Raw genomic sequence first — 20,163 nt, forward strand, 5'->3', positions numbered from 1 at the left:
TAAACATTTTAAATAGTTTTTTCTGTTTAAGATTCTGGGAATTTTAGTTTGTACTTTGTAAAGTGTATTCCTACAGTTAAACTTTTTCAAAATTTTTTTTTGGTTTCCTAAAAAGCATTTGCCTGCGGGCGCCAACACCCTCCTTCAATTTTTTTTTATGATTTAACCTCTAGCCAAATTTTTTAATCATTGACTATCGGGTACCCTTGAATAATCCTTATCTTTAATGAACTAAATATTTTAAATTGTTTTTTTTGTTTAAGATTCTGGGAATTTTAGTTTGTTCTTTGTAATGTGTAATCATACAGTTAAAAATATTCAAAATTTTTTTTTGGTTTCCTTAAATGCATTTGCTTGCGGGCACCAACACCCTTTTTCAATTTTTTTTTTATGATTTATCCTCTAGCCAAATTTTTTAAACATTGACTATCGGGTACCCTTGAATAATCCTTATCTTTAATGAACTAAATATTTTAAATTGTTTTTTTTGTTTAAGATTCTGGGAATTTTAGTTTGTTCTTTGTAATGTGTAATCATACAGTTAAATTTATTCAAAATTTTTTTTTGGTTTCCTGAAATGCATTTGCCAGCGGGTGCCAACGCCCTCCTTCAATTTTTTTTTTTGTTATGTAACTCTAGTTGAATATTTTTTATTGACTTGAAAATTGATAACTTTGTGCCCTATGAATAATCATTCTTTAATGTACTAAATATTTTGAATAGTTTTTTCTGTTTAAGATTCTGGGCATTTTAGTTTGTACTTTGTAATGTGTAACCATACAGTTAAATTTATTCAAAATTTTTTTAGGTTTCCTAAAATGCATTTGTCTGCGGGCGCCAACATCTTCTTTCAATTTTTTTTTAAGATTTATTATCTAGCCAAATTTTTTAAACATTGACTATCGGGTACCCTTGAATAATCCTTATGTTTAATGAACTAAATATTTTAAATAGTTTTTTTTGTTTAAGAATCTGGGCATTTTAGTTTGTACTTTAAAATGTGTAACCATACAGTTAAATTTATTCAAAATTTTTTTTTTGGTTTCCTAAAATGCATTTGCCTGCGGCCGCCAACACCCTCCTTCAATTTTTTTTTTTTAGTTATGTAACTCTTGTTAAATATTTCGTATTGACTTGAAAATTGATAACTTGGTGCCCTAACTTACGTCTTTATTTCACACTAAAATTATTGTTGAAGAACCTTACAAACCCATAACAATCTCTCAATGTGCGAACTGCCAGGATTACGGACATACCAATGCCTACTGTGGGTACTCGCCTCGCTGCGTACGCTGCGGTGTTGACCATCATTCATCTTCCTGCCCAAATTCACGTGATGAACCCCCTAAATGTGCTCTTTGCCAAGAAAATCATCCTGCGAGCTACAAAGGATGCTCAGTCTACAAAAATCTGCAACGTCGTAAGAACCCAAATACTATAAATAATAACAAAAATTTAACTGTAAAAACTAATTATAATCTTAAATCTAAAAATGTACAAGATAGTCACCCATCAAACCACTGCATGCACCTTACTTCTCAACCAATAACTTATGCAGTTGCAACTTTCCAACCTATCCTCCAAACCTACTCCACCTCTTTAAGATCCAGTCAAACCCCCCTCAGCCACTGATATAAATATTCTGCTGACAAGTTTCTTAAGTGAATTCAAAACTTTTTTAAATGGGGTGAATTATAATGTTTTTCCACGCATTTATTTTCTGATTATTCTTTAGTCCAAGACTATTATGTGCCAATAAACATTAATTGTTCCAAATGTTTTGTATAATCAGTATAATAAATCCTGCGGAACAAATAAATTATGGAACAAACGTTTATCGGAACAAATGTAAATGTGAAAAGTTTTAATTGGAAGAAATTTATATGGATAAAATGTTCATTGGAACAAATGTCTTTCGACAAATAGGTATTGGAACAAATGTAAGTAGGAACAAAGGTAAAATTTGGAGATTAATATCATTGGAATAAGTTGATTTGGAACAAATAATTGTGGAACAAAGTGATCCGTCCCTTACCTCCAGTCAGCGACAGCTGACCTTGAAACTGCTAAACATCTGATCGACACTTCGGTTGGATGCATTGTGTTCGTTATCACCGTTTAATATATTATTAATTATTATTAAATTTAACATACTATATTATAGATATTATTTTTGTTATAATATAATATATGTTATATATAGGTGTATTTAATTTGTAGACTTGTAGTTTGCACGTATGTCTTGCTGTACTAGTTAGTAGTTAATTGCATCAAATTATAAAGTATACAACGATGAACGAGCGGCCAAAAGAAATGATGAAGGCTTATTTCATTGTTTTTCTGTCATTTTTTATCTTCACCATTTTAAGTTTGACGAGTGCGATCTAAGACTCACTATCTATCCGCGAATTTTACTTCACTAACCTAACCGGGGTGCACAGGAAAACACCGTGAATCGATCATATTATTCTGCTAGTTCTGCTTGTAGAATACATATATATATACATAATATTCGTAACGTCTACTGTGAATTCGAATTAATAATATGGTGAGTTGTAATGCTAGACCAAGGAGATTTCTGTCTCGTTCTGCTGTTATAAATCAGACAGAAAATCACTAAAATATTTCCTTATTATAATTTTTAGTATCATTGTTATTTATTTGATAATCATCAAGTAGACAAATATATAACTGTATGTAACTATTATTTGGTACAGTGGATAGATTTTTTATACTATTATTTATTATGAGACTGTTTTTAAAACATGAAATTCATGGTAGATACTATATACCTAGTTGTATATTGCCATATTGGTAGTATTACCACAGATTATATTAAATAATAATAACTTTGATAATACTTATTATTACTTTTTATATAAACCACACTAAGAAGTTAGATTTTATTCTGAATTATTATTGATAAAATGTTGTAGTGGATTGATACTTGTAACAATATTATTTTTCAGAACAAATGATAAATTTATGTAAATGAGTTAATGTAATATGCCATTAGATGGCAGTAAATAACGTGGAATAATTATAACTTGTATTTCTTAAATTTATATTTTTGTTATTACTTTTTTATAAATTTCTAGTTGAATCATAAGTTTAAATGAAACTCTAAGTTGAAAATGTTATACTTTAAGTTGGTTGACAGCTTTAAGTATGTTTTTACATAATTATTTAAAACTTATTAGTTAAACTTGTAATTTTAGATTTTAATTGTATTTCAGATAAAGTATAATTAACATAGAATGTTTAGTTGGAAAAATGATTGCTATGGAGGTAATGGAACTGTTCACATCATTAGAATCCAACATTCCTAAAGAAGTAGAAGTTGTAAAACACAAATTTCATGAACAATTTAATATCGGTAAACAATTTGAATTTATCTAAAACAATTTAAGTACAAATTATAGATCAGTATTCATTTAAATAAACAGTAAAAGAACCATGGCTGTTAAATGGAATGTATGATTATTTTATGTCAACCGGATCACAAAGAGCTGTTGAAGTATTAGTGGCTGTCAGGGAACCACATGACAAGTATCTCTTTGATAGGTAATATTTTCATTAATCATAATTATTCATAAAATAATAAATATAATTTTCATGTATAATGTATTTAGGCTTGTTGATGGCTTACGAAGTACAAATCGTCTTCAAGCACTTACATTACTGGGTCACGTAGTAAAAAGACAACCAACATGGTTAATTAAAATTACAAACCATAATTTACTCAAGGAATTAATAAAACTTTTAAAGGTATGAATTATTTATTTTATTTTACTAACGGACATAATATTATGTACAGTATACAATATAATTATAAGATAACAAGGTCATACATATAAGTAATAACAATAATAATATTAGGTACATTCTACATTGAAGAAATTAAAAAAACCAATGATTACATAACAGGGTTCATGAGATTATCCATTATAATTTGTTTGTTTCTAAGATACATCATGTGCACAATTGAAAGGTTATGAGTGCAGTTTGTGGCATGGAACAGGACTACAAAGGGAGTGAAGTTTTGAAAGGAGCGTGGAGGACTTTGAAATTTACTTGTGATAGAAGAGATCAAGAGTGAGTGCCAATAATAAATTATAAGTTTGCTGAATTTTAACTCTTCTGTCAGTAAAGGTGCTTAACCTTTTAACTGTTACATTATTTATGCTCTGCTACTTGTGAATGCAACGTAAAATATTGAATATTAAAAAAAAAATGTTATATAAATTTTGCGATATATGTGACTAGTTATTTAAGTTTAAAATAATTCGATCCAGGGTTTCCTAAAATGTTATGGTTACCAGCAAATGATAATATTATAAATTCAGGAATGTATTAGTACATTTGGAGCTGTGAAAGGGTTAAACCAAGGTAGTGTAGGACATTAGAATAAGCATGTTGAGGGTGTTCAATATCTAGTTCATGACCTGCAAAAGATAGGAAACTAGGAGGCATTGTGCGTTGTGGCGGGCCCCATAACACCGTAGAATATTCATCAATTGAATACACCAAGGAACAAAAAATAGATTTCAGAGTCGTTTTAAGATGAAATTCATAAGCGACACATTTTAAATTATACATTTAATATATTTTATTTGTTAATACATTTTTTTTTCAGTCCGAAAATGAAATAATTACTATTACTAGTGCTTTACTTGCTCTTAATGTACTTTTGACTGTTATTCCTGCACTTATTTCTTCATTTCTACCTGATATTTTTGAAGGATTTAGGTATGTATTATTTTATTAACTTACTTCTGTAAATAATAAAAGTTATTTTTTAAACTTCAGTCGTTTGGCGGCTTGGAATACTTCTCAAAAAAACAAAGTTCCGGAAATACATTTATTCCATCTTCAGATATCATTATATGTATTATTTGTTCAGCTATATAGTATGTATCCATGTTCATTTGTGTTATATTTAAAGCAACAATATAGTACACCTGATTTAGTTTTCACTCATACAATTAAAGTAAGAAATATTTATGAAATATTTTAATTGTATGTATAACGATTATTAATTTTTTTATTTAGCCCATGATAGAAACAATGCGTATGCATCCAAGTTTAATTGTGAGCAGCAAAGATGTGGAAACATCAGTTCATAGGTATAGTACATATTTTACACTTGGTTTTATTTTTTAATTTAAGTATCTTAATTACTTCACATCATTATGAAATTCTTCAAAATCAAATTCCATTATTAAGTGTAATTCATAATCAATAATAGAAAAAAAAAATATTGACTAGTTAAATGTTATCTATTTTTATTTCTTACTTTGATGTGTTTAAAATATTATTTTACAGATGGAAAAAAATGGAGCAACATGATGTTGTTATGGAATGTACAAGATATACTCTATTGGAAAATGGGGATAGAAATTATCAAAATCCTTCAACTTGGACAAATGCGGGGTCAAATTTTTCATCAGCTCTTGGTAATCTATAATTTCAATTATCTAACATGATATTTAACAATTCATTGTAATTTTCAATTGCTGTTTAATTTATGATTATTTTACACTGTAATAAAATACATTATTATAATAAATGCTAAATAAGGACTATAAAAAACAATTGGAATTAATATAATATTATATTACTAAAATTCTGAAATAATCAAACTGTAATCACTATAATCAAAAAATTATCAACTACTTATAAATTATAATACACTAGGTCATCATATTATGTTAAAATATGAACCATAATAAAAGTAATTAGGAATAATAATAAAATTATTATTATTTAGCAAATGACAAATCTAACAATTTATAATAATGCCTGTTTATAATGAATATGTTATGAAATCAATCAATTTTCAATCTGTCTGAAATATGTTTAGAAATTTTAAAATCAAGTATTGGAGCAACTGGAGATATTATTAGTGTTAATAGTGTCAGAGATAAAGAGTTATGGAGTCCAATGTTATATTGTGGTGAATTTGATAAAGATACTGTTAAATCTATTCCTACAACTCCAAATATACAGGTAAAATTTATGTATAAGAACTAATAAGTAATAACTTATACGTGTTATTAAATATAAAAAAGCAACCTTATAACTTAAGTTATTATATTTCAGAATTACTACAAGCCATTGATGTTCAACCATAATGAACATTCACCTCCAGAAGCAGCTATCGAAGCCACTCCAGAAACAACTCCAATCAGGGTAAATATTTTTTAAATTATTTGTTACTCATATTGAGTGTGTTAAATTAGAATTAATGTATTTATATAGAATATATTATTATATACCAATAGTTTTCTCATCATTGTAAAATTAATTTTTAAAATAGTTTACATTACACCGTTATTGTGAAATCAAATTTTTACAAATTAACAATATTAATATGTTTCTTGTGAGTTATATAATATTGTGTATAAAACTATTAATTTCTTTTACAACACATTTTTAATCTTTATAACTTGTTTTTAAGAGGACGTCATACCCGCATGTGTTGAATCCATTTTACACACGTACAACATAACAAAATTTCTTAATATTTTAAAATGCTCATAATTACTAAAAAATTAAAATATCGTAAAAAAAAACTATCGACCGAACACAGATAATGTTATTACCTTTAAGTTTGATAATAAGTTAGTTCATTCTAATACCATAATTAACAGCACACTATTGAAACGGATGAACGAAAATTTGGTACGTTGTACGAATGTAAGACTGAAGTAACATACGCGGGTACGACATCCTCTTAATATAATCATAAAAGTATATTTAAAAATTGGTTAGTTTGCTATTCTTTAACAACAATAATCTGCTTAAAATTAAAATACTTTTTATCTGTTTTAATACTTATTTTTTTTTTTTGTCCAATTGTTAACCTTTTTACCTTTTTAACCTTCACTACTTAAAACACTAAATAACTATTGAATTTAAATTTAAAATGTCTTGGTTTATAATATTAATTTCTAATGAAGAATAAATGTATTCATTTTTATGAAATAATTTGATCTAATATTGAACTATAAACTATATTTTTATAAATGGTTAAAATTTAATTGAGTGTAATACATTTTCTTTATTATATTTATAAATCCCACCTTACAAATATTAATCACATCAAATTAAATCATTAAAATAAAAACTTATTAATCTCATATTCATTGTTCATCTCTTATATTTTATGCTCTTTTAAAGTCATCTATAAACAATAATCATTAATGATTTTCTTAAATTCTTGGCTCCTACAACCCATGAAAACTTAATTTATGATAAAAGTTGTAAATTTAATTAAAATCATGGTAAAAATGGAATAAAGTAGGTAACCAGAGCTGTTTTGGTTTTGATATCAATTTTATTAATATGTAGCCTTCAAAAAATCCATCTTATATTCCATGTCGTAGTTGTATATCTTCAAACAATTGTTTTCTACTATCGCTTCATTTTTATTGAAAAATATGTGAATTATGACTTATTCCAATCAATGTTGAAAGGATGTTTTATATCAACAATCGAGGTTGCCATCTATAAACTCGACTGTAGTCAGAGCATTGAATTCATTTGGTATAGACAATTTACCTAGACGTAATTCATCAACACCAAATTCTCAGCCTAGTTCACCATTGAAAAAAGAAGGGTTTATTTTTCCTACCGAAGATATCCAATCACAGTCACTTGTTCGTAGAGTGGACAGAATGATAATGGAACGTAATCAGGTAGAACTAGGACAAACTATCAGAAAAATGTTATAAAGAATAAATATTTAACATATTATTAAGATTTTTTTAAATTATTTTTTTTAAATTTTGGAATGTTTTTTATTTTCATTTTTCAGATAACAGATTCAATTAAAGATGAAAATAATGTACGTTCTGAATCAAGACCTATTGCAGCTCAAATTCAACTACCAAATAATCCTGAAATATTACAAGTACTGCACTAAATACTATCTTACTATTATTAAATATTTACATGTAATAACAAGTTATTAATATTTAAAAGACTGGAGACGATGATATCATTGAATGTGATCAACAGAGTAATGGGTCACCATGTCAAACTTATGAGGGTGGATTACATATGCCTGATTCTACTTCATTAAAAGAATTTGTAATGAGTGTTCGAACACGAAGACGTTATCATAGTCAATGTACTCCAGAGAAAACTATAAATGTTACTGGTAAATAATATAATACATATTTGCCTTACATTTTTAATAGATTTATATAATTTGTTTACATGTATAATATTAAATGGAATTTTCACTTTAGGACAAAGTACTGATAGCAGCCCTAAAAAAGGACCTGAGTTTTCATTACTTAGTGTTCGAAGAGCAAATTCATGTCCCGAGATTAAAAAAACCAATGGGAGTAGTATTTCTTCTGGCACTTCACCATTACAAGAAGAAACTGAAGAGGATCATCATGGAGATGGTATAAATATTAGTAATGGCCATGTTACTTCACTACCAGTAAGCATATTAAAACTAATATCAATCATCTAAATTATTGCTTATAAACAACAGCTTATTTTACAGAAAAAAAAATCAAAAAATGATATTAATATAACTAATGTACAGACGGTTTCCACTCAAACAGATCATATTTTACCTTATGAACATTTGTTTTATAGCATATTTCCAGCATATAATAATGATCCACATAATAGTAAGTTTTAAAATAATTGTAATAAGTTTGGTTATAATGTATTATCAACTATTTTATTAATTTATTGTAGGTGGTAAAAATCAACAAAACATTTTTAATAATCAAGAAGATGAGTCTTTATGTTTAATTGAAAAATATGTGCGCACATCAGCAATAGTTCTTAATCATCGCCATACAGCACAATCTAGTGATGATGTCAAATTATTGCAAGACCAAATCGCTTTGTTAACATTACAATTACAGTTTGAACGTAACCGTAGAGAAGTTCATGCAGAACGAAATCGTAGACTTTTAGGTAAATCAAGAAGTAGTCGAGCTGTTGATGAACACAATTCTGCTCTGGTGAGTCAAGGGTTAAATATTGGCAGAAAACATAAGAAATATAATGTAAACTCTGGATTATTTTTTTTTATTACAGAAAGATCAAGTTTTAAAATTACAGGTTGAAATTGAGGATGGAACTTCAGGGTTTGAAAAATTGAGGCAAGACTCATTAAAACAAGTTAAAGACCTTAAAGAGAGAGTATCACATTGGCAAACTGAAGTTAGAACATTTTTTTTATATTATTTTAATAAATAATTAATTGATTGTTATAATTTAGTGTTCAAAATATCAAGAGGAAACCAAAGAAGCTAAAAATAAATGCCTATCATTAGAACAGCTTTATAATGGGGAGAGAGTGAAGACTGCCGAGGTTACTAAAGTAAGTGTGTACACATAAAATGTGATTATGTATATACCTTTTTTAAAATAAGAACGCTCCAAGCCACCTGGCAAGAAACAAAGTCTGGTCTAGTTTGCGCATCTGTCCCCTTCTACAGACCATTGTAGTTCACACCGAGCGCTCTCCTTTACACCACACACCCTGCCATATGCGTGAACCCAATGCGTTCTTATTCTGGAAAGAGTATAGAAGCTTGATTTCATTATTTTCTGTTTAGCAATTATCTGAGACTAAAGCAGAGCTGTTCAACACTTTAAGTGAACTAACTATTGTGCAAGCAACCGCTAACATTAGTAAAGAACTAAAAAATACAGTGATAAATTTGCAACGCGAACTAGTCATGAGAGGTGAGATGCAATCTCAACAGCACGATGTTGTTTCTCATGTAAATGCTCTTAGATATGATGCCAGCAATGCTATGTTGAGTCAAGAATCATACAAACATAATATAAACGGTATGTGTCATGAAATATGTATTACTTATAAACACAGGCAGAGCTCGGACTTGATAGCGCTATAAAGTAGTCCAATAAGCGTTATAATATGAGTTAAAAAATCTTAGATATGCATCATATGCTTTAAAGTATTTTATAATTCTTATGCTTTAATAAAATAACTCCATCATTGGCACAACAAAAGACTACAGACTCCATATTCATATTTAAAAGACCATTTATACAATCATCATAATAGTATATTGATAATCTATTCTAGCTTTCTGCTGTCAATTAAAATTTAGAAATAATTAATAAATGATTTTAGTAAGTTTAATGTGTTTGCTCTTAGCCCACAATATATAATTATTTATGAGGATACTATTTTATATTTTATACCTTGTTACTTCGTTTAACTGTATAGCTATTTGTCTTTAAACTCCATGAATTATATTACTACCAATAATATAATGTCAGAAAAGTATACTGTGTGACTTTGTAGTTAATGCCAAAGTAAATATCAATACGACAATACTCATTATTTTTAACACAAATATAATATAACATTACATTTTTTAATTGTTTAATACCTATTTAGGTATAAACTTATTTTATGTAACAAATTATCATTTATTTTATGCTTTTGGCAATATACCTACATTCAATTAATTTTTTTTTATGTTCTTGTATCATATTTTTAATTTTTATTTGATTTAAATTCATATGCCCACTAGATATTTAAAGTTAAATTAATAATGTTTAGAAATTTAGAAAAAAAAATAAGCCTGAAACCGTATTTGGAACACTCATATTCTTGAAATAGTAAATTGGGGTGCTCCCGGTCCACCCTTGAATTAAGTTCCTTACAGGTTTTTTTGACTCCCCTTTCCTCTTAGTATTTACAAACTTAAATGTCCCTACTCAATTAACTTGAAAATCATTCCACTCTTCCATTCTTCTCTGCACAACCAATTATTTTAAAAATGAACCTATTATCATTGAGCGATCTATAGTATTTATAATAAATGCTATTACCTATACAATAAGGCTTGCCAATGACAATCCGTTATTCCTTACTTATTATATTCTTTAATTTATTTATGCTTAAAATTGTATTATATTGTTTCTTACTGTTATGATAAATGTATGTTATTATTTTTGCAGCTATGTAATATGTAACTTGGGTGCAAGCCCAATATCCTTTAATAAATACAAATTAATAAATATTTTTGTTATTACTTTATTAGAGCTTCAAAATATGTTATATCATAAATCTGCATTGTTAGAAGCATCAAACGCCCGTATTGCTGATTTAGAGTTGAAATTAAATAATAAGAATGCATTTATGCAAAATGGTAAATGTGAAATAGAAAAGGTTAAACACCAATTTAACAAAAAATTATCTGAGGTAAAAGAAGAATGTAGAATTTTGAAAGAAATACAATGCCGAAATAAAGAATATAAAGAAGAAGAAGAATCAAGGAAAAAATTTATGGAAGAACTACCTAAATTCAGCTCTGACTTGGTTATGGTGGACTCAAACACTTCAGTGAGTGATCAAGATGCAAACTTTAGGCTTAGTATGATGTTGGCGGATATTGAAGACAACTGTGACAACATCCCCGTTATACCTACAACTCCAAAGTAAATACCAAATATAATTAGTTTTAATAAATGTATAGTGTTTAACATTACAATTTGACCATTATAATTAAATAATAAAATGTATTATCTTAACAAAATTCGGTTGTATAATATCATCAGCAGTTCCTGAAATTTTTCATCTTGAAACATCATAAATAAAGTTTTGTAAATTAACTGATACATTGTTGTATATTCTTTTTTTATTCTCTCAGTGTTTGGTGTATGATAATAGTTTGTATTATTTTTTGTTCTATTGTTTTGAATAAGATAAAATTTTGGACATATTAAACACTTAATTGTGAATTAATTATTTTAAAATATCAATGATTGTTATTTTAAAATGTTGTACCGAACATTTCAATAGCAATAATAGTAAGATATTCCATATTCATTTCAAATTCTTATCCATACAGGTTTATAAAAACGGTTCCTTATTAATTAGTGTTGGTAAAGTTTAATCGTTTATTTGAAGTATAGTGTATACATTATACAAAATTAAATTTATACACTCCATTATTGTAATACTGAAAATTGAAACAATAATGTACAATTTTAATATTTTTAAAAATAATTATAGTGTACCTATTACAGTTGTTAATCAGAAAATTTGATGTTAGGGTATAGCTCAATTGATCTAATCTATTTTGATCTTTTTCAGGTAAACATTATGATCTCAATGGTACTGGATACTTAACATCATTTGTATAAAAGATTTAAGTGTACAGTGTAAAGGATGTTCAATAAAACAAAGCTAACATTTTTGTTAAATAATTATCTACATTAATTATACATTTATTTTTCAACATGTTAATATTTTGTGTCTGTGGCATTAGTAAAGTTATTTCATACATAATTTTTACTATATATACACACGTAAATGCATGGTATTCAATTTAAGAAATTGTATTATATAATTATTATATATTATATGTATCTGATTGATTAGGTACTGAATCGTTGTGTCCAACCAATGAATTTAATTATTTTCTTTGTAGGTTTTTTTTACATAAATTATTCATTTTTATACCTATTGATTTTTATTTCCATTATGAAAAACTATTATTTAAAATGAATAACCAATATGCACTTATTGAAAATGTATTATTGTAAATGTCTTTTGATAAGTTTGAATTCAAATGTAAATGAAGAGTTTATATTTTTTGGTCTATGTATAGTATGTTTATGTATTAAATGACTCTAATAATGTCAATGAATTTAGATGAAAAAAATAGCTGTTCAAATCTGTGGTTTGTAAATGTTGCAATCAAAATGTTATCTCTTGTGGCCATTTTAAACATCTATATTAGCAAGACAAATTTTAATATCCTTTAATGTATAGAATGATTTTAATTAGACATTTTATTCTACAAACATTGCATACAGTCGTGCATAAATACATAATTATTAATGTTTTCACAAATAAATAACTCATCTAAAATCTATTTCTATAATTGTATTACATTAAAATTAATGTTTCAATAAATGTTATTTTTTTATGCAAGTTATACCTACTTCACAAGTAATAATTTAATTGTTATCGAAACTTCTACCTGTGTTCTACTGTAGTATAAAATATGTACCTTTGACATAATATACTCATTTTATTTTGGATAAAAAAATATTTTTAAATAAATGATGTGTTTAATTTGAATTCATTAGTTTAGTGATAAATGATAAATCATTACATACGAAAAACGATTATGTGTGTAAGCCTCTTTTTTAAGTAAATATTATGTTTTGATTACAATATGTCAAGGCACGGATTACGACCGATTATATACTATTATAATATCAACCCTGATGTTAATTGCGTATATTTATAATAAATAGTACCTACTACCTATCATTTTTATTATAGGCTATTTTTCATAAAAATAAAATATTTTCATTTAATACTTAGATACCTTTGTAGGACCTACCTTTAGGAGTTTGACTGAAAAATACTAAAGCCTGTTTATAGAGGATACGTGACTGTCTGTTACAAAAAGGTTTCACTGTATTATAATATTATGTAGTTATAACAAGTATTGTTGTGTTTAATTTAAAACTTTAAAGTTGATAAATGGCAATATACTGGCGTAGGAACCATAGTCACGTAATTTCAGATTTGTTCTATGATGTTTACAGGCCATATTCAAATCATAACCATCCCTAGATATAGGTTATAGCCACAGTAATATTATTAGGTAGGTACTTCCTTATATTAAACACGTAATAAGCACCTGTTCATATTATTATTGCCTTATAGGTATGAGATTTAAAATATAAATGAATATAAGAAAGCAATTTATAGACTTTCTTTTTCTTTTTGGCATATTAATGGAAAATAATAAATTTTTGTGATTATTCATATTAACTACACAATTAGAACTTTCAGTTCTCCCGTGGTTAGTAGTTTGTCCCATGTCAAAAAAAATATTTTTATTATTATTATTTATTTGTTCTCTATACTATTGGTAATATAGGTATTAATTAACCTATTACTGTTAAGTAGGTAACCTAACCTAATTGGTCATTTGTCAGACTACAGCAAAAATGTATTTGGAAATAAAAATGATAACATTTCAAAATACGAAATACTGATTTAAAGTCAAATTTAAGACTTATAGTATTTGCGCTTTCATTTTATTTTCGGGAGTTCGTTGAAGGGCGCTTTACAAAATATAGGTGCGAATGCACTCTTCTACGGCTCCCGGGCACCACCACTAAATTACTTGTCTGAAGTACCTACCGAATGGTGGAATAGGTTCGTGGTACAAATAGCTTAAAAAATAAAAGTGTAATAATACCCATGGTCATATATCTAAAAAATGCTATTATAATATTTGGTTAAAAATTCAAGTCTACAGTTGTTCATTATTTAAATTACCACAGTTTTATCCCTTACTTTTTTCGTTATAGGCTATAACACTAAATAAATCACCTAAAAAAAAATCAATGATCATTTAGCGAGGAAAAAAGCTTGTAAATTATAATTTATAAATAAAGTAATACATTATTCATTATTTATTATTTATTATAACAGGTACTAATATTAAATAATATATAGGTGTTAGGTACATTATTATTTTTTGTCGTACAGAGGCCTCATTTAAAACTTCCTTAATAAGGCCCATGGGCCTCAAAATGTCTTAATCCGGGCTTGTTTGTTTACCTTCCATATTATAATAGGAAGTATAGGTATATGCCTAGGTGAAATTAGATATATGACCACATTAGTAACCAGGTACTTACTATACCTACCTATCGCACCCATTGGCCATTGGCTGTATATTTGTAATACATAGGAACCTACTATTATAGCAACCTACTAGGAGGATCTTGGGCTTAGGATCATCCTCAGAGTCCAGTTGGGACTAGTCAAAGAATGTTAAGCATAAAGAAAATATTTTTTTTATACCTATTATCACTAGAATTTTATCGATTATAATATTACATAGTTAAAATAGTCATCACATTATAATAGGTAATTGTATAAGGTAGAGTTTGCGACCAATCACTCAATAATATCGGAACTAGGAAGAAATAGCTAGGTAGGGTTTGAAGTCGGGAGAATTTGTTGAATAAACTAGGTACATACTTTAATATAATATTTTAGGAATATTTTAACATAGGTTTATTTCGTATTATTTTTTAATACCCCCTTAGCCCGGGGTTGGCTTGGTCGCCTTGTGCCTATAGGCGTGTGGATGTTTTCCATGAATTCTGCACATTACACAGCAGTGTGTTAGTGTGACAAATGCAGGTATATAATATAATCCAGACGCATAGTCGGGAATTCCCAGGAGGGGATGTTATGAAAACAATAAACTTAGACAAAACTTATACGGTGATACACAATCATAAGTGCGAGTGTAGAATGTATGGATGCGTTCGGAACTCACCATAATATTATGGTGAGGCACTTTCGCACGTTTCGGACATCACATAAAGTCTTATTTCCGACGTAGCGTTTGGGATTTGGGGGGGGGGGCTTACTTTGATAATATTTAATAAGCTTAAAACAAAATGCATGAAATGTTTGAGGGGCTAAGCCTCCCCCCTATTTGCGGCTTTGCCGACGTACATGTAAGGGTATATACAGCCAATACTAATTAGTAATTATCAATTATTCGAATATATTTGGTATAATATCTCAAATACCCACCAATTCATATTGTTTCAAACTTTCAAAATAAAAAATGTGCCTAAGTGGATGTCACTCTGCTGTACAGTAGGTTACAAGTGGGTCACTGTATAATGGATGGTTTTAAATTTGAATTCAAGGACATGATATCATTGTATACGAAAAACGATTCTGAGCGGAGACGGTTTGTCAGTGTGGATATTTTATATATTATATTAATAATTTTGTTAATAACACTGTACGCGTATTGTAGGTGTTCATTAGTTACAGAATTTATAAAATACAAAAAACTGATCTAATTGGTTATATAACATGTTTTTATTGTTCTTTACAACAGGTTTTTTCAAATTGATTTTTACTATTTTAAACATGAGGAGGGTAGGGTATAGTATTTCTTGATTTTTAATTTTTGGAGAACTAACAAGTAACAACTATATTATTATGTAGGTATATTATATTTTATTACAATCGGATTAAACCAAATTGTACTTTAAGCATTGCCCTAAATAGAACATTTTCTAAACGAAAACATATTTTTAAGTTGGTAGGTACCTATACAATGTTATAGTGGTCCGTTTCTAAAATGTTAACTCTTTTTAAATACTTTAATTGTACTATTTTTATGGAACTCACCTCATACTTTTTAACCCTCTTAACATTTTAAACAAATTTTTGCTTTTGGTACCTACTTATAATCTTATATCTTCTTATCTACCCATCATGGGTATCCCTGGGGGGGACTGCCCCCTCCATAAGCCATTAGATGTTTTGTTTTTGCTAATAGATAAATACATTTTATAAATGTTGTTAAATTTGTTAAGCGGTATTCAAGACAAAAAATGTTTTCGCCCCCTCCCCCCCCCCCCTAGGAATTGAACTGAAGACGCCCATGTAACCCACGTATCTATGGGTGTGTGTGTGTTATTTTGTAGGTACAACCATGAACTAAAATATAGTATATCTTAGTTCGTGGGTACAAGTACAACATTAAAGGTCTGTAGAGAATGAAATATTAAAGATGAAGGAAGAAACTCTGATAGTCTTATATTTCTGCACTCCTAGCCAAAGATGATTCTAACAAGTACAAAACCCTAACCAACAAAATCTGTTTTCCAGTTTCAGAGATCTAGGAAGAAAAATTCTAGCAAAACTTTATATTTTTTTTTAATAGTTAAAAATCTAATAATTAATTATTATTCAAATTACAAATTTCACAGTTTGTAAAACTACTTGACAAGCCTTTTTTAATGAGTTTATAGTGTAAGATAAAAGTTAAAGAGTTGTCAGGCCTAAACACAACGAAGTTTTTCTAAATTCAAATCAAATTTATGCCTCTCGGGCATGATATTAGATTTATATTTTCATTACCTACTTATAGTCATTATATAGTCTCTTATGTAATACAATTTAAAGCTAACTTAATTATCTACCTACTCATTACTACTGAGTTACATTTTTATTATTTTATTATTTACCACAAACTCTTGAAGTTTTAAAAATTCTGTTTTTTTTCATTCCAATTCCCATACTTATAGGTAGGTATTTGATTATAAATCAAGTACCTAAGTAAAATTTATAATCTAATATAATATGAACTTAATGGAGTATACATTTATCAAATTATCTATAATATACTTGTAATTGTAAATGTATTGTTAAATTTTAGTTTTGTATTATTTTATCTTTACCTACCTATTTCATATATATATTATAACTATTATAAGACTGGGTTGTAAACTAAATGTTTACACTTAATTATAGTTTATAGTAAGTTATGAGTATTTCGTTGTTTTACTATAGAAAAGATTGAACTTATTAAATAGTACATATTAATTATTATTTATTTAGCAATAATAATATTGGACTAATTGTCTAGTTTATTTATAGAAATATACAGTGTTCTTAAATAAAATAAAATAAAGTACGTAGTTCAATAAATTAAAAATGTAATTCGAAATATTTTGCCGCGTCCGACATTTTTCCGAGGGTCATTGACCGTATGAATATTGCCATTTATAGTGTGATAATCAAACCATTAAGAATTCGTGCCTACCTTCTAAAAGTCTAAAACTTTGTAAAGATAAATTAAATAATATTATAACGCCATAATAACGGGTTAGATAACGCATGTATGTTATATAGATACTAATCGTGAAATTTTTTTTCAGAACACTTTCATTTGCGAGCAGTAAATTGACTTTAAAAAGTATGTACCTACCTAACAATGATTTGACTTTATGTCTTTATATATACGGTCGCTTCTAGACCGTTTTAGTATCCATCATAGTATAATGCACGGCTAAAAAAAATAGATATTAAAATCAATAAAATCTACTATACGCGTCTAATACGTATGGGTATGGTGTTTATTTATATTATTTTGTAAATTTTTACGACCGCTCGACATACGTCGCAACAACGGCGGCCATTCCGTCAAAATATTTCGTACTCTTTCCGGTTTTTTTTCAAGAAATAAAGTCTGTCGGCCCTACATAATATCTGCATAATAATATATGGCCAGATAAATATTATATACAACGACTCGTCGGAATTTTAATACCTATACCTACTTGTATTGTATATTTGTATTATTATCTACATATACGTTCGAATGTGCCGGGTAAATGTACCTAATATGCATATAAATGTATATAAATAAACACTGTGCGATCAGATGGTATACCTACGTATTATGTTCAATATTGTGTAACGCGTTGTCATCATCATCATCATCGCATCGCAACGGTTACCGAATAAAAAGAAGGCCGTACCCGTGTTGTGACCTTAAGGTGTGCGGAAACGGAGGAAAGTGTTTTTGTAGACGGAGAAATCTGCTCGTGTGTGCGCAGTGTATATATATATAGGTTTATACCGGCATCTACCTATATATATATATATATATATATTAATATATAATAGCAATAATAATATTATACACATTTATATATACGTCGTATCGTACTTGCACGCGTTACACAAGCGGTGGCAGTCGTGAAGTAGGTAGGTAGGTATTATTATTATAACAGCCGCGGTCGACGACGTGAACCTATATAATACCTGTATAATAATAATAATAATATAATGTACAGGAAGTTTTCATGACATGAACGTCGTTTTATAAAAACCGTCTGCGCATGCGGTTTTGTCGATGGTAATAATATTATTGTAGTTATTATTATTATTATTATTAGATATTAGCTAGTATATCTGTATATGAGGTCTGTGCGGGATAAACAGCAGTTGAAAAAAGTAACAACTGACAAATATATATGTAACTAACTGTATATTATGTTATCTATTAGCATAATATTGGTAATTGCATTAATTGTTGTCGGTGACTTCTGTTCCAGGTCTGTATGGCTGACGGCTATATATTATGGGCAGGGGTTAAAGTGGGAAAAATTTTGAGGGGGAACCTACCAAAAATTGAGGAGCGTTCTCGAGTTTTTTCAAAGTCTATATTTAACCGAACTTTTTAAAGAAACCCACTACTAACTAGGTATAATTTGTTTCTTTCACACACCTTTGTAATTTGTTCATAAAAAGTTTATGTTAATAGTATGTAATATCAATTTTTCTCTTAAGGAAAATGATTTAAAACATATAATGCCTGCTAAGTAAATAATAAATTGCAATTCATTGCCTAAAATTTAAATTTTAAACATTTCATTAAAAAAACAAATAAAAAATAATTTGTAGTAAATATAACTATTCATATTCTTTCAGTTTAATAATGTATTTAAATTTATTATAATAAATATTATATCACATACGTATAGGTAACCTTTTACCTTTATTAAAAAATTACTAAAATTTAGTAGCGTCCCCCCGGACTTTGGAGACTTAAATTAAAGGGGGGACGTATAATTTTACCATAACCCCCCACTTTAACCACTGATTATGGGTAAACAAGGTGTGATAAAATGATCTGAAAATGAAATAACTTTTATTCTAATCAATATCTTTCAAAAGAATTGTTACACCCTGTATATTTAGGTAAGTATTTTGAATTTTATCGGCTTTATAACTTATATTTATATTATATTATGTATATTGTGATAATATAGGTACCTACCTGATGCGCAGCAGCAGGTCCACCTTTATAATATTATATATATATAGGAAAATAATGATTTTTTAACGGAACTACTTGAGAGACTCGTTATTTTGAAAACCTACTAACATTTTTGCATTTTTTTTTTGTACATGGGTACCTAATATATTAAAATCACTGAAAAATAACATATAATATAGGTCATATAGGTACGCCACGCGAAGACTTGACGTATATAACAGATATTTTTTCGGTTTCTGATTCGGCGAACGAAAATTTAGGGGTGACATTCCAAAACGTACTATTGCCATATAAAGTTGATTGTTTTTGTTAAATATTACCTCCTATAGTGATACTGTGTAAATAAGTACGTTTTGGATGATTTATACATTTATGAACCGATTTTTTTCATGGAACAGATGATTAAAGTTTAATTCCGATAGCGTCAATCGACTTCCCGCTTTTTCTTCTATAAGAATCGATGCGTATCTCGTTGTGTATATTTTGGCAATAGTGCGTTTTGGAATGT

The 20,163-nt window shown here is 28.0% G+C and overlaps 1 protein-coding gene across 6 annotated transcripts; it reads left to right on the forward strand.

The window, feature by feature from the left end:
* Positions 1-2,179: 2,179 nt before the first annotated feature.
* LOC132952228 (hamartin) lies at positions 2,180-12,259 on the forward strand. 6 transcript variants are annotated; one of them, XM_061024447.1, is made up of 21 exons: positions 2,181-2,548; positions 3,237-3,376; positions 3,447-3,564; positions 3,633-3,768; positions 4,637-4,749; positions 4,810-4,990; positions 5,053-5,126; positions 5,326-5,456; positions 5,864-6,009; positions 6,103-6,192; positions 7,479-7,700; positions 7,820-7,915; positions 7,987-8,164; positions 8,256-8,455; positions 8,510-8,651; positions 8,722-8,993; positions 9,070-9,195; positions 9,254-9,355; positions 9,594-9,831; positions 11,058-11,454; positions 12,113-12,259. In XM_061024447.1, exons 2-21 carry the CDS (start codon positions 3,274-3,276, stop codon positions 12,114-12,116), a joined length of 3,069 nt encoding a protein of 1,022 aa, XP_060880430.1. In that variant the 5' UTR covers positions 2,181-2,548; positions 3,237-3,273; the 3' UTR covers positions 12,117-12,259. The 6 variants fall into 6 exon arrangements, with proteins under 6 accessions (XP_060880432.1, XP_060880430.1, XP_060880435.1 ...); XM_061024450.1 differs by having other exon boundaries at positions 2,182-2,548; positions 8,522-8,651; XM_061024448.1 differs by lacking the exon at positions 2,181-2,548 and adding an exon at positions 3,143-3,166.
* Positions 12,260-20,163: the final 7,904 nt, after the last annotated feature.

This window comes from Metopolophium dirhodum, chromosome 9, assembly GCF_019925205.1.
Source record: "Metopolophium dirhodum isolate CAU chromosome 9, ASM1992520v1, whole genome shotgun sequence".
NCBI classification, from domain to species: Eukaryota; Metazoa; Arthropoda; class Insecta; order Hemiptera; family Aphididae; genus Metopolophium; species Metopolophium dirhodum.